The sequence below is a fragment of the Melopsittacus undulatus genome, chromosome 1, assembly GCF_012275295.1.
Source record: "Melopsittacus undulatus isolate bMelUnd1 chromosome 1, bMelUnd1.mat.Z, whole genome shotgun sequence".
Taxonomy (NCBI): domain Eukaryota; kingdom Metazoa; phylum Chordata; class Aves; order Psittaciformes; family Psittaculidae; genus Melopsittacus; species Melopsittacus undulatus.
Genome location: NC_047527.1, coordinates 47,869,025 through 47,892,913, shown reverse-complemented (window position 1 = coordinate 47,892,913; position 23,889 = coordinate 47,869,025). Strand labels below are relative to the sequence as shown.

General features: G+C 36.9%; 1 protein-coding gene across 1 annotated transcript in view; it reads left to right on the top strand.

Annotated features, from left to right (window-relative positions):
- The window catches only part of TTC39C (tetratricopeptide repeat domain 39C), a 35,548-nt gene extending 15,028 nt beyond the window's left edge, over nt 1–20,520 (top strand). Inside the window, exons 5-14 of the mRNA XM_005153522.3 lie at nt 2,359–2,713; nt 4,041–4,209; nt 11,279–11,372; nt 12,139–12,246; nt 12,761–12,870; nt 13,535–13,658; nt 15,987–16,084; nt 16,934–17,038; nt 18,747–18,785; nt 19,442–20,520. Of these exons, the coding sequence (XP_005153579.2) occupies nt 2,359–2,713; nt 4,041–4,209; nt 11,279–11,372; nt 12,139–12,246; nt 12,761–12,870; nt 13,535–13,658; nt 15,987–16,084; nt 16,934–17,038; nt 18,747–18,785; nt 19,442–19,531 (1,292 nt within the window). The 3' untranslated portion in view covers nt 19,532–20,520. The remainder of the gene's footprint in view (nt 1–2,358; nt 2,714–4,040; nt 4,210–11,278; nt 11,373–12,138; nt 12,247–12,760; nt 12,871–13,534; nt 13,659–15,986; nt 16,085–16,933; nt 17,039–18,746; nt 18,786–19,441) is intronic.
- The last annotated feature ends 3,369 nt before the right edge of the window (nt 20,521–23,889 follow it).

The following is a 23,889-nucleotide window of genomic DNA, read 5'->3' as shown; positions in this document are numbered from 1 at the left end:
TACTCTACTCAGTAAACAGTACCCCTGAAATCTGTAGTTAAATACCACCTCAGCAACTTATTGCTATTACTGAATTGTTCATTATTTCAGCTTTTTTGATGATAGTATCTGTCTGATTATGTATAAAACATCTTTTTTTACTGTATTTCTGTATCAAAATGGCAACCAGGTTATTGAAATGAGCATGATTTTCAAAAAAACACAACCAACCCACCAAAAAACAACCCCCCCCAGACAACAACAACAAAAAAAACCCAAACAAAACCCACCCCCAAAAAGCAAAATATCTTCTTCAAAGGCAGACAAATATTTCTGATCAGTGGATGGATTAAATGTTTCTTGTTTTTCTTCCTGGAAGAGTTTGACAAGAAGCATATGATGACATGCAAGCTGCTTTCTCATGTGCCTAACACATTTTAGATTTTCTTTTCCACCCTCATGGATGTATTACAGATAGTTTCATCATAAAATTAGTAACACAGCAACATACATTAGCTTCCCACAGCAATATTGAACTACGTTTTCTTGATACTTACCACTGCTGTCATGCACCTTTCCACTTTCCCATCATGGTGGGAAATCCGCTCACTGGTTGGGCTTGTTTCAATGTTTACGTTTAAAAACTCAGAAATACGTTATTTTAATTTGTTAGATTGTTTTATTTTAGTATATCAAATCTAATGGGGTTATGCTGTGTTAGTGAACTGCTAATGGCAGCACAATTACAGAAGCAAAGCCTAAAACTTTTTTGACATTATACACTTTACATTTGATGCATGCATCTAAGCACAGTAATTAGCTATTAGCAGAAACACTATCTGTAGGATAAGTAGAATGTGGGGTTTTCCCTCATTTGTCTGCTGCATTGCTGTGCATAGTTGCATGAACATTCATTTTGTGGTTAACCACATCACTTTTAAAGTATTCTGTGCAGCCAGAAAGTGACCTAATTCCTTAAAACTGAAGTAACGTTGGTCTTATAATGCAGCTGAATCATGACAGGGGTTTACATTTTTTATTATAACACTTTAATATGGAACTCAAGACAGGAGTTTTTTTTTTAATACTTCAGGTTCAGGTTGACAGAACCCTCCTGTCACAACTGAGAATACAAATTTTGCAGTTTTTCTCAGTGCAGTTTTGCAAGAATGTCAAACTAGCTTCACTCTCTCTTTGTACAAGAAGAATCAAAAAATGGGTAGTCTGGTCTGTGATGGTGCTTTCTCTAGAAATGGTTTTGGTTTTTAATTGGAAGGATTTTGTCAAAGATGTCAAAGGCTTAAAAAGAGTGGTTAAGTATTAATAGTGTTCTCCTTTTCATTGAAACACCCTACCTGTTATGATCTAATTCTGGCATAACTTATAACACTGATCCCTGTAAATTTGGTAATTGTTTAGAATGCTGCTGCTATAACCATGTTTTTGTTTTCTCTGATTTTTAGATAACACTTTTGTTACTACGATTCCAAACTCTCAGTGCTCTATCACAGACAAAATGCTGGTGTTTGCTTTTACAGTTAATACGCAGAAGTATATTCTCTGTTTGCTATCTCATTACCACTTGTCATTATCCAAGGGTGTGTTATAACCAGGATGAATGCTGTATAAATAGGCAAACCGGACATCTTCATCTTTTGGTGTCATGCCTTCTTTACCCTCCTGTATAGAGGGTAATGAGACTGAAAATTCTCTCATTCTCAACTGAGGAATGCTCAAGACCAGATTCTTTTGAAATTTAGGTACCCAGCTTGCATTTGAAATTGAGAAAATTAGGTAACTGAAAAATGTTTTTAAGCCATAAAATTTATGCATTCTTTTTTTTCTATGATTTTTTTCTTAATTACAAGGTACTGTGTTCATATGAGGAATAAGAAGGCAGTGTTGAAAATCTTGCTATGTAGTCTGAAAGAAGGGGGTTTCTTAGGATTTTCCCATCAACTGTCTTATTAACATCCTTTGGATTTAAGAGGTGTAATCTCTTCTCTGACTTTTGCTTCTCTGTTTGCCAAGCAGCCATTTCATTTCCACTTTATAGTGAAGCAGAATCCAGCATGACATTCTTTGATTTCTCTGTTTCTTTCTGACAGTTGTATTGCTACATATCTGAGGGGAAGTCTCTTTGTATTGCAGGCTGGTTTTAAGTCTCTGGTTGAAAAGCACTTGAGTTTGTAGTGCCCAGTATGAAAGAGCTTTTCAAGAGGCCAGTGACTGTGGTAGAATCCTTTATACAATAAGTCAATGCAAATAGAACATCTTAGGATTTGTGAAATAGCATTTGCTACTTACCATGTTCTACTTTTGAAATGTGTCCTTTTTTTTCCTTGATTTGATTTTTTCTTTTGACCTTTTTTTTTTTAGCATACATAAAAGGTGGGTGGATACTCCGAAAAGCCTGGAAAATTTACAATAAATGCTATACGGACATTAATACACTTCAGGAAATATATCAGAAGAAAACAACTCAGGAATCCTTGACTTCTGATGCTGCAAATGATAATCATATTGCTGCAGAAGGTGTAACGGAGGATTCGCTAAACAGACTGAAAGGTGCTGTTAGCTTTGGATATGGACTTTTTCATCTTTGCATATCCATGGTGCCCCCAAACCTGCTCAAAATCATCAACCTGCTGGGTTTTCCTGGAGACCGCCTACAGGGGCTTTCTTCACTGATGTATGCAAGTGAAAGTAAGGACATGAAGGCCCCTTTAGCTACGTGAGTAGCTATATTGAAATGCTTTGGTAGATAACTTAGTACTAGAAGTAAGTTACTGGAAAAAAGTCAAAAGCAAAAAGTCATGTTGCTTTAAAGGAAACAACACCAGGTAAAATAAACTTGTATGTTGTTTAACATGCCATGGTTTAATAAATTTGTCACTTCCTATTGTGTAAGGTCTCTCTGCTGTTAGTTATTTACGTATATGTGGGGTTTGTTAGTGTTTTGCTGTATTCTTCAGTACCTTCAGACCTAATGTCTGGTAATTTACATGCCAGCAGAGTAAATGAAAGCACTTCCTGAAGGCTGAGTAAATTTACCTGAGTTATATTCTCCGCTATGGAGAGTATACTATTTTGTATGAGTCACTGAGCTCACTTGGCTGTTTATCCTTACTATTAGCCAAGGATTTTTTCCAGTTTATTTTTAATTTTAGCATCTGGGTAAAATGGGATGTTCCCTTACAGTATTTTTAGAGTATTCTTTTGTGTACACTTTTTCCTAAGCATTCGTACTGCATTCAGTTTTTTTCAATGTGAAGGGTTAGCCAGAACTAATTTAAACTACCTTCATAAATTGGTTTATTATTCCTTTATCTCTAAATAAATGCTTTTATTATGGGACCTACTGCAAGTACCATCAGATGTTGCTTTTGAAACATTGACAGTAGAGCTCAGGTCTCTTCTTTGAGAAGGGTTTGATTTCTGATTAAGAAAGCTTAAGATTAAATGCTCCTGTTGATTTGTTCTTTCTCCTTTTTGGGAAGGGAAAATCGTATTTTTCAGGGTGTTTCTTCCTTCCGATGTTCTTGGAATTCTTTATGCTCTGCCCTTGTTTCCAGGAGCAATGTGGGTCATGTAGATATCTGCTCTTCTGAACAATAGATGTATTTCTTTTTGACATTAATTTCAAGTGTGTCTGCTGATGTCTGTTTAGCTTTGTTGGTTTTGTTTAGTTTGGATTTTGTTGTTTTGGGGTTTTTTTTCCCCCTGTAATTAACAACTCATCTTTGAAGTTTTCCTGTGTGTTTTTCTTTTTAAGAATCTAGAGTTCTAAAGGTTCAACTGCTTTGATGGTATGAGCTTGTTACTTTACCTCTGAATAATGTGCACTGCATTGTATGTTCAGGTGCAGTTTAGAAGCACATTGATATATGCAATAGTATTGTGTTTGTTCTAAAGCCAGGTTGTATAGGAAAAGATTCATATCTATCTATCTTTCAGAATCATGTAAAAATTTAAGTTGTATAATGTTCTACTGTGTAGAATGTTGTCCTTAGATTTCTCTTTAAGAGCTGTAATCCTTTTTGCCCTTATGTTTCTTTTAGATTAGCTCTGTTGTGGTACCACACAGTTGTTCGTCCCTTTTTTGCCCTTGATGGCAGCGATAACAAGGCAGGATTGAAAGAGGCAAAAGAAATTCTTGCAAAAAAAGAATCTGCTTATCCAAATTCTTCTCTGTTCATGTTCTTCAAGGGAAGGATACAGCGATTAGAGGTATTGCATGTTATCTTCTTTTGACCGATTTCTGTTCCCCACCCTTCGTTATGTTATGTTTTTCTGATGTGAATGACTTGTGCAAGCTTCAGCAAATTGTGACTGAGGAAAAAATAACATGGAAAGATAAGAAGAAAGCAGTAACTCTTTCCCAGTTTCAGTTTCACATGCCAAACCTGATCTTCTTCTACTTTTGTCTGAATTAATTGATACATTTAGAAAGCATAAAGGAGGCTAAAAGGAAGTGCTTTTGGTCACTCATGAGTTTCTTGTGGTATAAATAGCTTTTTCAGTTTTGCTTGTCAAGCTAAAATCTGAGTATGTATCTGCTGCGTACGCAGCATTTCTCTTTCCCTTTTCATTCTTATGCACTGTTCATATACAAATAATTATCTGCAATAATTGCCCTCAGATAACTGGTTCTGCTTTTAAGAGGTCAACCCAGGATGTTTTCTGTTGTGAAGGTTGAGCTCTGACCCAAGTAGGAATATATTCACTGAAAATGTGTTTGTGAATGCTGTTGCAGAGTGTTATTCAAACACTGAAGTTGCAGTCATGGGTTTTGGCAAAGTTATTCTTTAAGAATCTGTGATAATAGAAGATGATGGTGAGTACTTTAAAGTAGGCAACTCTCAGCTGCTGCTTTTGTCAAACTAGGATATTTCTAGTGCAGTCACACTAACAAGAAAAGCCAGTACAAGAGCACAAACCCAGAATGTTCAGACCCTTCATCTCAATGTCATAATTACAAGAGCTAATCCAGTTCTTAATGCTGATGGTCAGCGGGTTAAAACTTAAACGGGGGAAGTTTAGATTGGATATAAGGAAGAAGTTCTTTACTGTGAGGGTGGTGAGGTACTGGAATGGGTTGCCCAAGGAGGTTGTGAATGCTCCATTCTTGGCAGTGTTCAAGGCCAGGTTGGACAGAGTCTTGAGTGACACTGTTTAGTGTGAAGTGTCCCTGCCCATGGCAGGGGGGTTGGAACTAGATGATCTTAAGGTCCTTTCCAACCTTGGCTATTCTATGATTTTTTGCTAAGGTTTGCAGTTAACTTTCAAATACAGCTCAATATTTTGAGAGAGGTAACAACAATAACAGAACAGAGGGGCAGGCTTCATTCTTGCATGGGATTTGGATGTTGATTTTTTTAGGGGGGAATTACACTGTCATGGGCAAGCTGTCAGTCATTAGAAGTATGGCTGTTTTCTGAGTGGAAAGACATTAGTGGTTTTTGCTCAATTATATGATTATTACATTTTAGAGGTAAAAGTCAAATATGTTAGGACTGGCTACACAATAAATGCAAGTGTAGTTACAATTATAAATATGTTGATTGTCAGAGTATGACTTGGCATTTGCAACTCCCCACCCTCCCTTCAATTTCATGTTTAATGTAATGAATAAAATACAGTTGATTCTTCTGACTTCCAGGGCAAGTAGGGCAGAAGTTTAAACGTAAGTCCTAAGCAAGCGGTGTATATGTTTTTATGTGTAAATAGGATAGCTTTGGGATGATTGTCAGTTTTTTATAGTCAGTCCGTTTCTGGAGCATATTTATGTTTCAGAGGAGAGGATTTTTTTTCATGTTACCTTATAGTGTTTGTGCATTAAATGATGCAGGATGTAGATACCAGAGTTTATCTCAAAGTGAAATAGTTTGTGCCAGAGACAGCGTGGCCATGTTGATGAAATCAGTTAGCTTAGGCAGGCAGAATGCTGTGCATTGTGCTATGTAGCCAAGCCCTTAGTCAGCAGAACGCTTAGTGGTTGCTAATGGGAATTAAAATGTCACTTTGCTATTCATGTGTGTATTTGCATGAGAACTTTTCCATTCACAGCCTCTTCCCCCTTGCCCTCCCTGCACCACATATCCTTGTTCTAAGTGATACTGTATCAATCAGGCTTTGCTGTGTCTAAATGTCTCATGCTTTTCTGTAGACTCTAGGAATTTACAAGCTTAATTTGCTCAAATGTTGTTGCCGTAATAGTGAAGGCAGATTTGTATCTGGTGGCAGTGGTGCAGGGTGCTGCACTGGATTCCTGCATGGTGCACCTCCGGTTACATCTGTTTCACATTTATACATTCTGAACCAGAAGTGCGCATAAATTCTTACATTACAAACTGATACACTGAGTTGTAATGTGCACATAATTTCCAAGACAGGTGAGGAGAGCTTGTGCAAAGTCTGGGAAGTGCTTTTATGGCCTTCTTAGAAATTGTTTATGCACAGGTGGGTTCAAGCACTTGCCAGCTGGCACAGAAACACTATTTTCAGGTGGCTTACTGAAATTGGGAAGTCTGTGCTTTTAACCTACATGCACTTAAAAGTATACCTTGCTTGTTTTATGGTCTTCAGCATCACATCTGTCATCTTTTAACAGCTCTATGATAAAATTTAATTGTGCACAGATGAACGACAGCTTAGATGTTATACAGAAAAGTTTGTGTGTTCTATAAGGACAGATCAGTAGCGGTCGTTATAGGCTTTCTACTGCAGCCTGTTAGCACTCAGTCCATTTGGTCTTGTTTTATAGCCTTCATTCCTGCATTTCAGCTGATGGTATGTATATTCAGCTTCCGCCAGCAAGTCTGCATATGGCTAGAGATCTGTACATGTGCATTTTTTTCTTTTCTATGGAGGAAAAAAAGCCAGTAAGTAACCTAGTGCTGCCATGGACACCTGTAGGCTGGGACACTGTTGAAGAGGCCAAAGCAGTAATGCAAGACTGGACAGTGAGACACAAATCTCACAAAGGAGAAAGTTGCCAAGGGTGACAGTTGAGAAGAAAGAAAGATTTTGCAGTGACAGTACTGTGAAAGACAAATGAAGAACATGAGACTCTAATGCTTTGTCCACCAAAAGCATGTGTGATTATTAGTCAATAAAAGCCTCAACAGATTCTGGTTTTCTAAGCCTTACAGGTACTATAAACATGGACCAAATTATCTTTCAGCTTTTTTTCCCAGCTTCATGTTGCTGAGAAATTAAGTCTGAAAGTGTTTGGAGACTTGAAATGAACAAGTTAAGGGAAAGGAAAGGAGGATGATCTGGGAAAGCTGGAATGGAAGTGCATCAGAAAGTTAAAGGTTGCACTGATAGGCTGATCACAAATCTTTCTTATTCAAAGAGTAAGTTAAGAGACTGTGTATTAAAAGTAGTATTTTTCATGACTTTTACACTTACGCTGTTTTTATGGGCATACTTATGTGCTTGACGCAGAATCATAGAATAGTTAGGGTTGGAAAGGACCACATGATGGTATACTGTGTATTCCAGCCTCAAGTATTTCTGGTTTTAAGATATTTTCCACTGAAGCTGATAATGATGTTTCATGTAAGCTTAAGCTATTAAAACCAAGTGAGAATAATGTTTTGTACTTGTGCCTAAAGGGTACTTAAAATGTAATTAGTATAATAGCTGCTGAAACCCACTGTTCTGAAATTCAGAGTTTCTGGCTCTACCCTTGGGCCTTTCTTATTACTGTGAAAATAAAAATATTGCCATCCATTTGCTAAATTTGCATTGTCTAATATTACATTAATAAATGCCAATTTACTTGTGACTTACAATTCAAGTGTGGTATTGTGGCCAGTAGTGAAAGATGGACGTACGGTGGCAGGAGTAAAAGGTGATGTTCAGAATTCTTACCCATTTCTGCTTTTCATCTTGCAGTTTTGCTTTCTTCTTTTTCTTTTTTTTTTTCCTAATCAGCATAATTAAAATATCTATTTTTTTAAACAATACAAATTGCCCTACTCAGATATAGTTAAATAGATTTATAGCTTCCTATGGAGAGTGGTAAGGGTATAAAGAAAAAATAGTGTTTGTCAAGATCCTGAACTGGGCAAGATTTCTTTGATTTGGAACAGACTCCAGATGTGTATGTATAAACAGCAACAAATCTTTAGGGCTCGAACAAAAATCCATGAGTTCTGAGGCTTAGTCTCTAGAGGTTAGTTGGTATAAGCATTGTTAATAGTCTGGAGGGAAAAGTACCAAGTACTCCAGCTGACAGGCAAAACAGCAGTGGTACATTTGGGTGTACACTGATTTGCAGGCTGGTGAAAATGTGCAGTGGTGTTGCAGGCTTAAATGTAATGCTGACAAGTACTCCTGTATTTCAGTTGCCTTTTGTAGGCATCTCAGCATCAGTGGTATCATTCTTATTTAGAGGTGGGAGATGTGGCACAGAAAAGTAGTCTGAGAGCAAGAGTAATAATAAGCTTTGAAGAGTCTTAAATGAGTTTTCTGTTACAAAGTCTCAAGTGATGTGTTTCAGAGCTTGTGTAATGAATGTCAGAGTTTATTTTCAGCAGTTGTGTGGGCCTCTTTAGTTGTTTGTTCTCAGCTATAAAGGACAAAATCCTAGTTTTACTCTATTTTGATTTTCTGGTGTGTCTAAGGAAAAAAGGGTGAGGGGGTGTCTGGGGCATATGTGTGTTAGGGAATAGAAAATACAGACTGAAATTCCTATGGTATCCCCCAATGCACATTATCCCCTTTTAGATACAGTTTTCTGGGTTTGCCTTAAAACTGAGCATGACTTCTTAAAAGCCTTATGAGTTCATAGTGCTGATCAAGAATAGAGAGGATCTGGGAGAGGGAAAGTGCCCTGAGATTTCGGAACTCTGTGGGGAAATGTGTGTTTGCTCAGGAAGCTGCCTTGGCTCAGTAAACTCCATAGATGCTTAGTTTAATTCGAAGTCATGAAATGTAAGATTAAAGTTCTAACATTAGGTTTAATAATCCTCTTTATGGTTATGTAGTTCTGTATATTATACATTTTATGGATTAACTCTGTTTTTGTCTTTGTATTATGTCCAAGAGAGGCACAGGTGATGCCTGTGGAAGGAATTACGTGTGTATGTGTGTGTATGTATGTTTAAATCTCAAGAACATAAATTTCAAGTGTCAGCCATGATGTTACACATGTGGACTCTTGGGACTTTATAATTCTGCTTATTCTCTGAAACAGTAAACTGGTGGTAATTCATTTTAAGAATTAACACTAGGAGTGGAAATTCATATTCCAGCATGTCACAGTCCCTAGAGATGATTGAAACTTTAATTATTAAGGAATATCTCTGAAATGTACTTACTGAGCAACACAGTTACTGAGCTTGATGCTTAAGGAAAACTTAAGCAGATGTTAAAACACTTGAGAGATTTAGTCAGAGAAATAAATTATAGAAGATTGGATATTCAACTAACCAGACTTGCATAATATTAGACAGTCAGTATTTCATGTGCTGCCCCAGGCGGGTATATGGCATTGCAGACAGTGATGTAATTGCCATTAGTTATTGTGTGGAATAAGTGAAATACATTTTCAAATTGTTAATTTTTTTAGAGGGCAAAGTATCTTCAAAGAGGACTAAATATTTATATTTTTTTTTCTTTTCCCCCTCAGAAGCATTCAAACCAGGTTTACTGAACTGTTTTATTGTATCTGTAAGATGGGGGTTGTAACAGGTTTGAGGTAGTAATGTTGCCCTTGTAGCATCAGTGGGGTAATATGTAGTGGAGAGAATGTGCTGCTACAAAAGTAAACAAGGTGTACATTGCTCAGGTTCCCTGGTTACTTTGAGGGCAAATACAACTTGCCTGTCTTTTTGTATGGTCTATTCTTCCATCATGCCAACAGGCATCTTAGTCTAATCACTATTTACACATTTTCACAATGTTTATATTGGTACAGCTGTGGATCCCTTTGCTGGCAGTTCTGCTCTCTTGATGCAATCTGTATGATTTATGGTTAAATTGTTTCTTAGCAACTAAAACAGTTTTTCCTGATGAGACAAATAACAAAATCTAATAAAATCACTCTAGAGCTCCATGTGTGTATATGGTCTTAAGATACGCTGCTGCAGATTTTTGCAGGAATTACTGAATTCAGTTATGCTTGTGTATGATGACAGATTTACTTTTTCAAGGGTTTCTTTCACCTACATGCTTAGCCAGGAGAGTGTGGCTTAAAGATTTTTCTGTTATATAAATTATTATAATTGTATGTGAGAATAAATATGGGAACGCTGTTAAAGCAGGATAAATAGTGTGTGTCTGTGTATGAAACTAATACAACTCCCTTTATGATGATTATTATAGCGAAGTCCCATCCTAGACTGGGAAAAATAGTAAATGCTAAAAATATGACTTTTAAAGGTGGAATGACTCATAAGTGTAGAAATGAAATTACTCAAAAGTTTACTGCACAAAACCAATTTCAGACATAATAGGAAATAGGAGAAATGCAGCCACTGATTTTTAAGGTTGAAAGATAATCTTGAAATTGTACATTTGATCTGTAAATTATTGGTGATCATTATTACAGTATTGAACTTTTCTACTATCCCTCTCCCAGCCTTTTTAAACTCTGTGGTGTTCTGTACTTCTCATATGACTTTCAGAGTGCAGGTACCATACTGTATGTCTTAGTTTTCTGCTGCTGTACATGGTGGAACACATTATTAGAACCTTGCAAGCACACACATTAAATTCTTATCTAAAGTTTCATTTAAATATAAAACTGAGTTGCTTTGCATTAGTAATTCTTACTTCCCTTGTCTCTTATAATTTGGCTTTTGTATTATGTTTCCTATCATGAATACAAAATACATGGAAAGATCTGCTCATTATGTGACCTCTTTAAGATGCTCCTTTATTATTGTAAATACTTTGTCATAGTTTGCCCAGACATCCATTCAGCAGTGATCAGGTCAAGAGAGCTGGGAAAAGGGAATCTTGCCAAAGGAATTGCAGTGTGGAGCTGGTATATTGAATTAATATTGGCTATTTTCCAAACTGTTAGCTCTGTGGTGGATTTTGGCCAATTTAAAATAATGTGGAGTCTGAAATGAATTTGGAGGTTTTCCTTTCAATGGGATGTTGTGACTCCCTAATCACATCAGAGTCTGTAGTCTGAGACACTTCAGTATTAATATTTTTAACTATAGTTATTTTAAAATACCTATTAGTAGAAACCTCAATGTTTTATCAACATCAAAGTATCCACCAAATTTTAGACATCTGATTTATTTATTAATTTATTTATTTATTTTACTTTCAGTGTCAAATCAATAGTGCCTTGAGCTCATTTCATACTGCTTTGGAACTTGCAACAGACCAAAGGGAGATTCAACATGTCTGCTTGTATGAAATAGGTAAGTTAGATATGTTTACACTCCCTTTCAAGTCTAGGCTAGCAACTTCAATTAAAAAATGGATTATTTTTACTAGGATTTTTAAAAAGGTTTTACAATACTGTCTTTTGTCTTGGATGGTCTGTGGTAATGATTCTGTCTTGTTTAGACAAGTAGAATTCAACAAGTAGAATCAATGGCAAACTGTTCACCTCCTGAATATTATTTAGAAGGAGAAATTGATTAATCTGATTTGTCTGTAGAATCACAATATCTGTGCCAAAACCAAATCGGGCTAGTGAAGCTTCACAGCTTGCAGGACCTGTATTTCATGTTCATTTCCTTCTATCAATAGCAGTATGTTCTCGATTTGCATACAAGTCTTTGAAGTGATGAAGATAATGTTGCTTCAAGCTTTAAAAATGTTTTGTTAAGGGATCATGTCACAGTGGGGAAGAACAAGGGAGCAGGTGGTAGCTTTGTAAGTTTCAGCATCCCACAAAATGCGACATTTAAAAAAAAAAAAGCTTTTGGTATCTGTATAGATTTGTTGTTGCTCTGAAGTGGATTCATTGCTTTATATGCAATCTTATAATTCAGCATTTCCCAGGAAATTTAAACCAGGCTTTAAGTGTTTCATTGATTTGTTTTGGGTTTAACTTTTCCGGTTACTGTTATAAATGTTGAAATAGCTCCAGCTCTTGTAGCAGGTGGTGTGTTGCAGTAACACTGACACCAAATTTGAATTACTGTGCTTTCTCTAAAGTTGAATTAATTTCGCTTTTAGGTTGGTGCAGCATGATAGAGATGAATTTCAAAGATGCATTTGAATCCTTTGAAAGGCTTAAAAATGAATCCAGGTGGTCCCAGTGCTACTATGCTTATTTAACAGCAGGTGAGTATAATCAATGTGTTGGATAAATGATAAATCAGTGATGTGATAAGGTTTTGGCACTTTTGTTTTGGGGTATTTACTAGTGCACATAGTGTCTTCCACACTGCCTGCTGCTTATGCACCTTTATGCCAGACTTACTTAATTTTGGGGGTTTTATAAATGTACACTTGCATATACATGCATGTACATGCATGTGCATACATTTCCCCCCGGTGTTGATAGCAGCTATGATTGTCAGTGTAGTTACAGGTCATATAGCTGTATTGCAAAGATTTAATAAATAAATCCTTAGAGATTAGGGGGTGTTAGTTCTTTTAATGGATACAAAAAAATGCTGACTTGTTAATGATCACAGAGGGTACTTGGGAGAGTTGGAATTAGCATGTTTGTCAAATTTCAGGTCTGGATCCTTTTTGGAAGTGAGTGTGTGTTTTCCTGTGGCTGTATATCTAATCTTTGTTTCCTGTTTCATATCCCAGTAGTGTTAACACATATTTTGTTTGTGTTCTTTAGTATGTCAGGGAGCCACTGGTGATGTCAATGGTGCTCAGAATGTGTTCAAGGAAGTTCAGAAGCTTTTCAAAAGGAAAAACAATCAGATTGAACAATTTTCAGTGAAAAAGGTTTGGTTTTTAGCATAGGCTGACTTATTTCAGTACAATAATTACACTTGATAATTTTATTGGATTCTGTACCAGTATTTTTGAAGGATATATTTGGTTTTTTGCTTTGTTGCATCTGTGGAAAAATAATAGTATCATGTATTTTAAGGACCTAGCAAAGGAAATGTGAATTAGCAGTTTGCTTTGAACTAAAGTAATTATTAAAGATAAAAATACATAATGCTGTAGTTGCTTTGGAAATTTCCTTCTCTCTTTGCCTTTCTTAGTCATTTTTATCTTGTCTTGTTTGTCAAAGCCTCAGTTCTTTTTGAAAGCTAGGAATTGTCTAGCAAATACCTCCCAACTGATGATCTTGCAGATCTTACTCTTTCAGCATCCAGTCAGTGCATACTTGGGACTGTGAAACACAGTAAAACAAATCAGGCTGCATATGAGGAGGCTTTAATTTTGATCAGTATGTAAGCCCTTAAATTAACTGAAAGATTTTGCTTTTCAGTCCTAAAGTCTTTAAGTTGCTGCTGACTTTATTTTCCTAAAATTGTTGGATAAATTGATAAATTTGATGGAACAGAATTACTGTTTGTGATATATTGTTTGTGAACATTACTTTCCCTATAAAAGACAGATGACAGATCTCTCTTCCCTCTTTCTCCCCATTTTACAGGCAGATAGATTTAGAAAACAAATGCCAACCAAAGAACTATGTGTCCTGGCATCTATTGAAGTATTGTACTTGTGGAAAGCTCTTCCAAACTGTTCCCTCTCGAACCTACAGCACATGAGCCAAGGTATAATACGGATTCTTGACTTCTCTGTTTACTTTTTTTGATGAGATGTATGATTTTCTTCTGTTGTGTGGAGTAGCTGATTGTTGTAGCATGAGAACTGGAGCTTCTGTGCATATGTCATAGCAAAACAGTCTGAGTAACAAAAGATAACTCATTTTGAGATTCAGCTATTACTTCATTTTTACCATTTTTGTAAGTTTTGGGAGCAGTTTTACTGCCTGCTGCATGTAGTTGTTTTTTAATCAGTTGCATTTGCCCATTGTTTAAAATTAAACCACAGTGTCATAGTTACTGTGCATTAAGCAAAATTTAACTTATTTAAACCTAGCTGAAAAAGAAAACTCCTGCCAATTCATTTCTGCATGTCAGTTTTCTTCTAAGAGGAAATATGTAACTTGTGAGGTCGTCTATGACATAAGGGTTCTGTTTATCTTGGCTGCTGGGACCGTCTTCGTGCTGAAAGGAGCATTTTGTGGTTAGCTTTTTCTTAGTCTCCAGATGTCTTTGGATGTCTGTCACATGAAGCTTATGATAGCTGTATTGATCGTGACGTTTTCCATACTCCACCCTCCATCCTGCAGTCAGTTATCTGCTCACTGGAAAAACAAACCAAAAACCTCTCCCACCAAGATTTTATTCATTTATTACTTTTTTTTTCCTTTAATGAAATTTTGGGGATTTCATGTTAAGCTACAAAACTGCCAGTCTTTAAGTTGAAAGTCAGGCCTAGTAGTGAAGTTTTGGTCCAGTTTTATTTGAAGATAATTTCTCCATTTAAATTGGATGGCAAAGGGTTATATTCAGATCCATAGTCTACAAGTCCCAAACATAATGGTGAAGGCTTTAAAATTAAATTTAGTAAAGTAAAAATGAATTTATTTTTTTCTGTGTGTCATTTGCCTTCAGAACAATCAGCTTTAGAGGCTGTAAAGATGTACTTCTCTCCCACACACTCAGAAGCAGTGCAGGTCCTCCTTGTATAAGCTTCTATCCTTTTAATGTGAAATAGCAGTACAGACTACAATGCAGAGATACCCTTCTTGTTTGACGCTGACAAATGTGTCTGCATCAGTGATCCTTGGTTGAAGATTTCCTGCGCAATGAAAGCGTTATTGCTGTGCCACATGTGTATCTCAAGAATGACGAGATGATAGGGGATTTTATTTTGCTTCCTCTTCTCTTGAACAATGGGAGTGTAATGTGCAGGGGGGAGTTTCCAGGCTTTTCCTCAGGGCTAAAAGTTGACTTAAAGGAATTAATTTGTATCCACATGTGTCTTTGTGAGTAAAATGCTAAGTAACTTGAAACTTGCAAGACAAGCCAAGAGTTGAGAGTGTTACGTATTGTGTAATGTCCAAATACTTCATGCAGCCAGCTCTTAGTTGTTCATAGGTACTTTCTTTGGGTTGTGGATTAACTGGGTTGTGAATGCAGAGCTAGTTAAGATCTGGCAGGGTTTGAGATGAAGCTAAATGTGAAGTTAAAGGAGTTCTACTGCTCTAGGCACAGCAATTCAGCCCCTTCTGTTGGGATGAAGAGCCCTGCAGGTCTCCCAGTACTCTTCTGGGAGGTGACAGTGCAGACAAGTGCAAATGCCTCCTCATGGGACTAGCCTTGGTTTAACAAAGCTGGTGCTGATAAGCTTGATCAAAATGGAGCCAAATTCATCTAGAGATTGTTATGTGCATCATGATTCTGTTCTTCCTGGAAACGGAGCACTATTACTCTGCTGAGGCACAGTCTGTCCCTAGATTGTGGACCAGATAAGTTGTGACAGATAAGCCTTATCCTTTCATCAGCATTGAGAATTGTGATGCCAAACTATCCTAGTCTGGGGTTTTATGTCCAGTACAGATTTTTGTGCATCTGTCACTTGGCTTCAGAACAAATCAGCTTTGTCTGAACTTCTTGCCCTGTGCTCCTTGTAACTTGGACTGTGTATTTTCCTTTCAATATCTGGGACAAACCGGTTTCTCATAACCCTAGAAAGAGGTAGTTGTATCTTAACTTTACCTTTTAGTGTGTATTTCAAAGACCAGTAGAGAAATAGATTCTCTTCTTGTGAGAAGAATACCAACTGCATTTGCCATCAGCCCATTCATTACGGTTAAGAATTACACTCACAAGTGACAGGTTGCTTGATGTGGTTCATAGAAAATTGGTTTTATTTAAAATGAACCAAATGACTTTGATTTATATTAAGTTTACTGGCATCTCCTTTTTCTGGTTAATTTTAATCATCAGACTAAACGTCACTGTAGACCACAATTCTTGTCTAAGGAAGGATTTCAATCCATCTTGTTTGTTTACTGGAATATTTTCATTAAGCTTGTCAGGATGTTGATGATACATCGGCTGCTGGTTTGAAGAATTTGCTTCTTGGTGCCATACATAAATGCTTAGGAAATTCTGAAGATGCTGTTCAGGTAAGTTGTTAAATGGTAATTTCCACCATTAATCCTATTTTATGAGCTATTCTGTTGAATATTGTTGAGTAAGTGTGTTAGGCAAGCCATTAGTTTACAGTGCTATCGATCATTCTGTTTTATGAATTTCAACTGGCCCAATGAACATGGCAGCTAAAGTGGCTCAGTAGGAGCAAGAGTTAAGGGGAAGCTGGAAAGAACAAAGGAAAAAGCCTTGCTCTGCTGGCTTTAGTTTATTCAACAAATCAACCTTTTTTTTTCCCCTCCCCATAATAAAATGCAACTCACAGAAGCAACAAGGGAGCTGATGCTGGCTCAAAAATCTTCCCCCACCCTCCTCCCTTTTTTTTTCCTGCTTCTTTCAAGCATATTTGGAGTCTCCTACGTTGGAGATATTCAAGGCCTGCCTGGACAAGTTCCTGTGTGATGTACTCTAGGTTACCCTGCTCTTGCAGGGGGGATGGACTGGATGATCTTTCGAAGTCCCTTCCAACCCTTGGGATTCTGTGATTTCAAGTAATCCAGGGACTTTAATGTTAAGAATCCTTGTTAGAGCTGATATTTTTCAGTATGAAGCTCAAGTAGTCTTGAAACAGTCAATATATTACCTAGAACTGTTTGTTTGGATTTTACTGCCTTGATGCAGTCGCACTGGTAAAAATCTCTGGGTCCTTGCTTAAAGAATCTGTCATTGGAAGTTTTTAATGTGTTCTCATTTTAACCTTGGGCTGATATCTTGTACTTAAAGTTGAATGAATGGTACTTCTGTTTGTTTGTTTTAAGTCTCAAACAGCCAATTTTAATGTATTTCTGCAATCTTTTGATTTTTTTTCCCCTTAATTTTTATAGTTCTTTCAGCGAGCTGCTAAAGATGAACTGTGCCGTCAAAACAACTTATATGTCCAGCCATATGCTTGCTATGAACTTGGTTGTCTTCTGTTAGACAATCCAGAGGTAATAACCTATTTTTAAACTCTTAAAATGAGGTTTGGGAATCAACATACCATTATACAAACTATTAAAGTGTATAAAACAAATTTGTTTTATAGCTACCATAAAGAAATGTTACAGGGTAATGACCTGAACCCACTCATCACTTTATGTAGTGTATGAAGTAGTTGAGCTCATAGTGTCTCGTGTTAAGATTGTGGTTTCAGTTGTTGTTAATCTTGTAAGATTTAATCATCTGAGCTGAATCTTCCTTCCCTTAGAGAGGGAAGGAAAGTTTTTCATCAGAAATCGTTATCATCACAGAGGACAAAACTAGAAAATGCTTTTAAAAATATTTTTTCTTTTTGAAAACTCTGCTGCCCTACATCTTAGAACTGGCCTTGAATCCTGGGTGGGGAAGCTCTGAGTCCAGTAATGTTCCTGCTGCCTGTTTTTCCAGTGTTTATATTTAAATTTGATTAAATGTCTCAGAACTGTGTGGTGGGTTATCTGAAGACTTCGAGAATGTAAGAGCCGTCTTCCACCCTGCTTTACATGTAGTACTGCACACAGTAGGCAAACGTGGTAACGTGATTCATGTTGGGTGTTGAGGACTGAGGAAGCCTCTGCTTGTAGCTGTACCTAGGAGCTATGGTAGAGCTTAGTATGTGAAGTGCATGCAGGAAACTCCCTCTTGTGGCGCTTGGATAATGAGGAGGTAAATGATGCTTGACCTGAATAAAGTGGGATGGGGTGGGGAAAAGCAAGAGCTAGAATCAGTGGTGAATGGATGCTGTTTATAGAAAATTCCATTTACTAGCTGAGGTGTAATGTGAGAGGTCTGTAATGGCTGAGAAACAGAAGGGAATAGGATTTTATAAATCACATTTACCTGAGAGGCTGAGCATATTGAAGACCTGAACAACATGTATTGATATGAACATGCATTTTAGTATAAGTAGTATGCTGTTAAATTTACTTCACGTTAAAATGATTATAGTTACAGGATTCAGATAATGTGGTAAATGAAACATCTCCGTTATTTTAAACTTAATTCTAATCAAGTTCTTTAAGATTTTATTATGATTATGTCAAGAAGTTTACAGATTTTTTTCTTGTATATGTCTTATATTGGCTAAATTCAGTGTCTAAATGAATATGTTTCTACTTGGATATATTTGAATAAGAACCTATTTTTTATCTCATATTAGGCAGCTGATTATTTATTTGTAAGGTTTAGAATAAAAAGTTACTGTATGAGAAGAAACAAAACATGAGCTTTTCAGCAGTAAATATTAATCTGAAAATATAATTTTTTTTTTCATGAGAGCTTGAAATTGAGATTTCTAAAGCACTTGAGTGCTCAAAATCCAGTAGCTTGTTTTTTAAAAGAAATAGCTAGAAATTTGGTTAAGAAGCAGAAACTACTTATTGATCAGTTAGTCATTTATCTGTAGTTAGTCATTTATCTGTATTACTGGCTCACCATCGCCAGTAGTAATTTGCATTTAAAGCTTTAATCTTATTTTCTGTAATAAATGTAATACTGCATTTCTTAGGTGCTTCATTAATATTTCTAGTTTTGAAATGTGAGGTTTGAGAGGGTTTTGTTTGCTCGATACCTTGTTTTCAAGATAGAGATACACTATTCCATACCGACCAGGCCTTATACTTAAGTTATATTCTGTAACATTTGCAGTGCATTTCTAATGGAATGTTTGTCTTTTTGTAGACTGTGCCAAGAGGCAAAACCTTACTTCTCCAAGCCAAGGTAAAAACTAAGACACTTTCAAATGTATCTTTCTGAGATGAGGGTATTTGGGAGATTGTGTTTTGGGGAGTTTGGGGTAGGGTGTGTGGGTGTTGAGTGTTGGTGTCCCTTACCTGTAATCTACAACACAACACTATCATGTGGATATACATTAATGCATAAAATACACATTTCTGTATGATATGTAGGTACATATTTCTAGGTCAGTCACAGCCAGTGAGGGCACTCCTGAAGAGCCCTCATTAGTGACCTCTCCTGGAGTGTTAGAACCTTGCCAAGTATTTCAACTAAGATTTGGCTGCAGAAAGCTTCAAAATGACAACTCTCCACTCCTTGTCTCTTCCAACTGGTTCCTGCTTTGGGCATGTTGGGATTTTCTAGAGCTTTTGGACTTGCAGAGCTTTTCAGGTGCTGTTCAAGTACATGAGTTTCAAACAGCATGTTGGAAATAGAAGCTTTCTGGTTTCTTCACTAACGTGGAGTTTCTATAATAATTCTGTTGCTTCTGGTAATTGCAACATGCCATCTCCAGTTCACCTCTTTTCTTCAGTCTCTTTTGTAACATAACTTCTTCAGCATTAGTAGCAAAACTGTCTTCATGTCTGACAGTGAAGGAGGTGAATAGTTACATGCTTTTCTTTTTTTCCACCCCCCAGGAGGAATTTACTGGCTATGACTTTGAGAACAGATTGCACGTCCGCATACATGCAGCTTTAGCCTCCCTAAGGGAAGTAGTTCCACAGTGACGGACAGGAAATCTTGTTATCCTTTCCCACAGTTTCTGCACTTTAAGATGAAGCAGAAGAAAAAGCTGTTGGGAAGACCAGCTTTTCTTCTGAAAACCACTTGTGCCAGAGACACTTTCCTAGTACAGCCAGGGTTGGTATGGCTTAGTAAAACATGACAATTTTAACTAAAAGTAAATCAACCAGGAAGAAGGTTAAGTGACCTTGTGTTTTTAACTCTTTAGGTTTTATTTTGTTTAAACCAAGCTGAACGCAATTGCTTGTAATGTTGTGGGTTAGCCTAAATAAGCACACATGATTTATTTCAACAATATTGGCAGGTGTGATTTTTAAGTTTTAAAATAGATCTAGATCTAAAATGAAAGGGGAGCACTTCTGGTTTCGTTAGAATAATACAATAAAAATAATTCGTTTAAATGTTGAAGTTGGGAATGGCCAGAACACTTCATTTTTTTTCCCTCAAGTGTTAGTACAAAAAAGGACAAAAACTGTTCAGCCACAAAAAGCGGATCTTACTAAATTTTAGGGGCTTATGCCAGTGACTTCATGGCGACTAATCTGTGAATTTTAAACTTCGCATCCCCTTCCATTCTTCATTCCTTCCTCCCAGTCCAGCTCATAATTGTGATATAAATGATGCCAATATTTAGGATCTCTGCTTCTGGTACATTCCAGCCAAATACTTACTTTGTTTGACATGCAGTTATGGTATGGGCAGTTCTTATTTCTGCTTTTAATATTCTGAATACTGCATTAAAATATATGGGACAGATAGAGTAGTTTTACATGTTTTTCATTCAAGCTGCTGAATCTTTATAGCAGTGACCTCTTAAAGGTACAAAACCCCCAAACAAAACACAAACCCCAAAATCTACTTAGATGGTTACACCAATACTACAATATCATAAAAACACAGAATAGTGAGGGTTGGAAAGGTCCTTAAGATCATCTAGTTCCAACCCCCCTACCATGGGCAGGGACACCTCACACAAAACCATGTCACCCAAGACTCTGTCTAACCTGGCCTCGAACACCGCCGGGGTGGAGTATTCACAACTTCTTGGGCAACCCATTCCAGTACCTCACCACCCTCATCATAAAGAACTTCTTCCTTATATCTAACCTAAACCTCTCCTGTTTAGATTTGAACCCATTACCCCTTATCCTGTCACTACAGTCCCTGAAGAAAAGTACCTCCCCATCATCCTCTTATAGGCCCCCTTCAGATACTGGAAGGCTGCTATGAGGTCTCCACGCAGCCTTCTCTTCTCCAGGCTGAACAGCCCCAACTTTCTCAGCCTATTTTCATATGGGAGGTGCTCCAGTTCCCTGATCATCCTCGTGGCCCTCCTCTGAACTTGTTCCAACAGTTCCATGTCCTTTTTATGTTGAGGACACCAGAACTGCACACAGTACTCCAAGTTGGGGTCTCATGAGAAAATACGAGGTCTCTATGTGGTAAACCTGTGGTGTTAAGATACTGAAATACCTCAGAGAGCTTGGATCTTTTATCATGACCATTTAATTCTTAATGCTTGGCCTTCTACATGCTCATTTGTAGCTTTTTTCTTTTTACCTTTGTCTGTAATATGTAGTATCTCTGTATGTTTTATATTCAGTTAATATCATGTTCTAGGAAGGTAAATATTTTTTTAAAGAAGCTTATGAATGGAAATCTGACCAGAAAGTTAGTAGAATTATGTTCTTTTGCAAAGCTAAGAGAAATGGATAGTCTTGGAAGTAGTTATCCAAAAGCCTTATATTTACTTTGGTCAGGTTGCCTTAAACAATTCCTTAGCTTAAACTTTTTTCTTTTTCCCTTTTTGTAAAATATGTTGCCAAAGTTTTAGACCTTGCCCACACCTGACCTTCATTGATTTGCTTTTGAGGTTGCATCTAAAGCAAGACTGATATGGAGGAGAAAAGAAATATCCTATTTGGTGGGCTGGATGAAATGGTTGAGACACTTCTATTTTTCTCTAGAAATACACAGTTCCTGCTATGAAAGGCATTCCTAGAGCAGTTAAATGCTTCTGTTACAGTTCCGGAAGTTGAAGAGAGTCTCTTAACTCTTACAAAAGCAGTTTTATTTTTCTATAATCTAGATGTGCTACAGATGGTGCACTGGGGTTTTTTTATTCAACTTTGACAGTAATACTGAGTCATAAATGAGCGTTCAACCTTATTTGGTCAATGCAAATAAGTACTGACTAGAAAACAATATATTGTATATATATAGTGACTACTTAGAATTCGGTAATGATTTTAAAAATGGGCTTTAATGTACTTGAAATCTTATTTTGTCCTATCTGACTTTTACTGTTTTGCATTCAGAGGCACAGTTAGAGAGGATATAGCTACAGACAAAATTCCTTTTAAATGCACTGCTTAAGTATAATGTGAGTTTAGGCTGTTCAGGACACAAAGCACCTGCATGTGACTTGTGTTGGGCTATCTAAGGTCTGCATACTCGGAGGTAGCTAGCAAGTTGTCGTAAATGTACTTGAAAGGCCTTCTGTTCTCACCAGGCCAGAAGTGGGTATGTAAAGACACTGTATAGTCACACAGCAGTTTAACTCTGTGCAAATTGCAGCTTTTCTGTGGATTTAGCGACTCATCACTGAAATAGAACTGTTTCTGTATTATTTTTTTTCCTCCCCTTATAGGACGATCTCCTACATTGTAAATGTCAAAATTTATTTTATATGTTAGATTGTGCCTGTGATGAGAGAAATTTCAACAGTATTTTGTGTAAACTGCAAAGTTTTTATATTTTGGAACTCGGAGGCATGGTCTAATAGCAATAATGGAATATGCATCTTGCTAGCTAATACCTTTATTGGGTCAGGTATTTTTGTTGATGTCAATGCAGTTTTTATCTCAGTATGACTCATTTCAAATAACTAGAGTTTTTAGATGTCACAAGGTGGCATATTTAATGTGATGTACTGTAAATGTTGTTGATTTACGGAACTTGCACTTTTATATTTCTGGGTAAAACAAAAAGAAACATGGACATGAGTTTTGTTCCCTTGCTCCTCAAATTTGTCTCTTAATTGGTGGCCTCCTGAACAAAATGATAGCAAGCATTGGGAAAACTGTGATGTCAAGTGACTCTGTAACAAAGTTTTCTAGTCAGCAATTACCTCAGCATTTGTTCTTCCAGTATAATTATAGTCTCCTGGTTTAGAAAGTGAGTTACATGTGTCATGTTGAGATCAGCCATAGAGTGAACAAGATTTAGGATGTGTTTTTAAGACATCAAATTTACTTGTTCTTCATTAAAGAAAAAGAACCACACACAATTGTATTTGTTGTATTCCTACACCTTTGAAAAATGTTTCTGATTTACTCTAAATCGAGCACTTTAATTTCTTCTGACTTTGAATGCTTGTTTCATAATCTACTTACTCTTTGTTCTTAAATAAAATACCCCAAATGTTGTATTGATTTGCTTTTCAGTTTACAGCAATGTGATTGTCTTTCCAACAACTGATCCTACTAGTGTTTAAAAATTGCTGTGTAACTATTTGAGGTTTGAATGGGAGCAAGTGTTAGGCTGGCGTAGGGCTATCCATGGTGTGTTATGAAAGTCCAGTTGAACCTCCCGGTGGAGTCAAAGCAGAGGAGCCTATAAACAACTCTCAAAATTCCCTTTCCGCTCTTCATTATAAAATAGTAACAGTGGCAGAAATTACTTTCATGGAAAATTGTGCAATCCCAAACAAGTAGTATTAAAGCAACCAAAACTACTGATTGTTTTGAGCCAGTACGAAATTCAGCTTGAGACAGTTTTTCCAGCATTAAATACTGAAGTATTTCTAGTTTGGACCACTTTTTTTAATGTATGTTTGGGCCCCCAAACTGGACCCAGGGTAGGGTACCAGGGTAGGTGCATATTAGAGCTGAATCTTGCCTCCTTGCTTCTGCTCAGAATCTTTGCTCAGTCACCAAAGATTTTCATGACCTATTTAGCCTCTGTGTTCTACCCACCAGTGTGTTTCAGCCACAGGGAGTTCATGTACAGTTGGCTTACTGTTACCCCTAACTTTTTCATTGCTGCTTTTTCCAGAACGCTGTTTATCTTTAGTGTGACTTTTCCCCATCAGGTAATCTGTTAAGCTCAGCAGGACTGACTCCTCTTTGGTGGTTTTCAGTCATTTTTTGGCAAGTTGTGCTTATAGGACATGCCCAGAAGCGCTCCCAGGTGAAGAGGCCAATTGAAAAAAGCATTTTGTTTGAGTTGAATGTGTGAGAAGGGAAGAGGGAGATGTCAGGCTTCACAGAGCAAAACCATTTACATAACAAATGCCTCCCAGTCTTTCACTGAAAGAATTATGTTTGCTGTATTGAAAAGG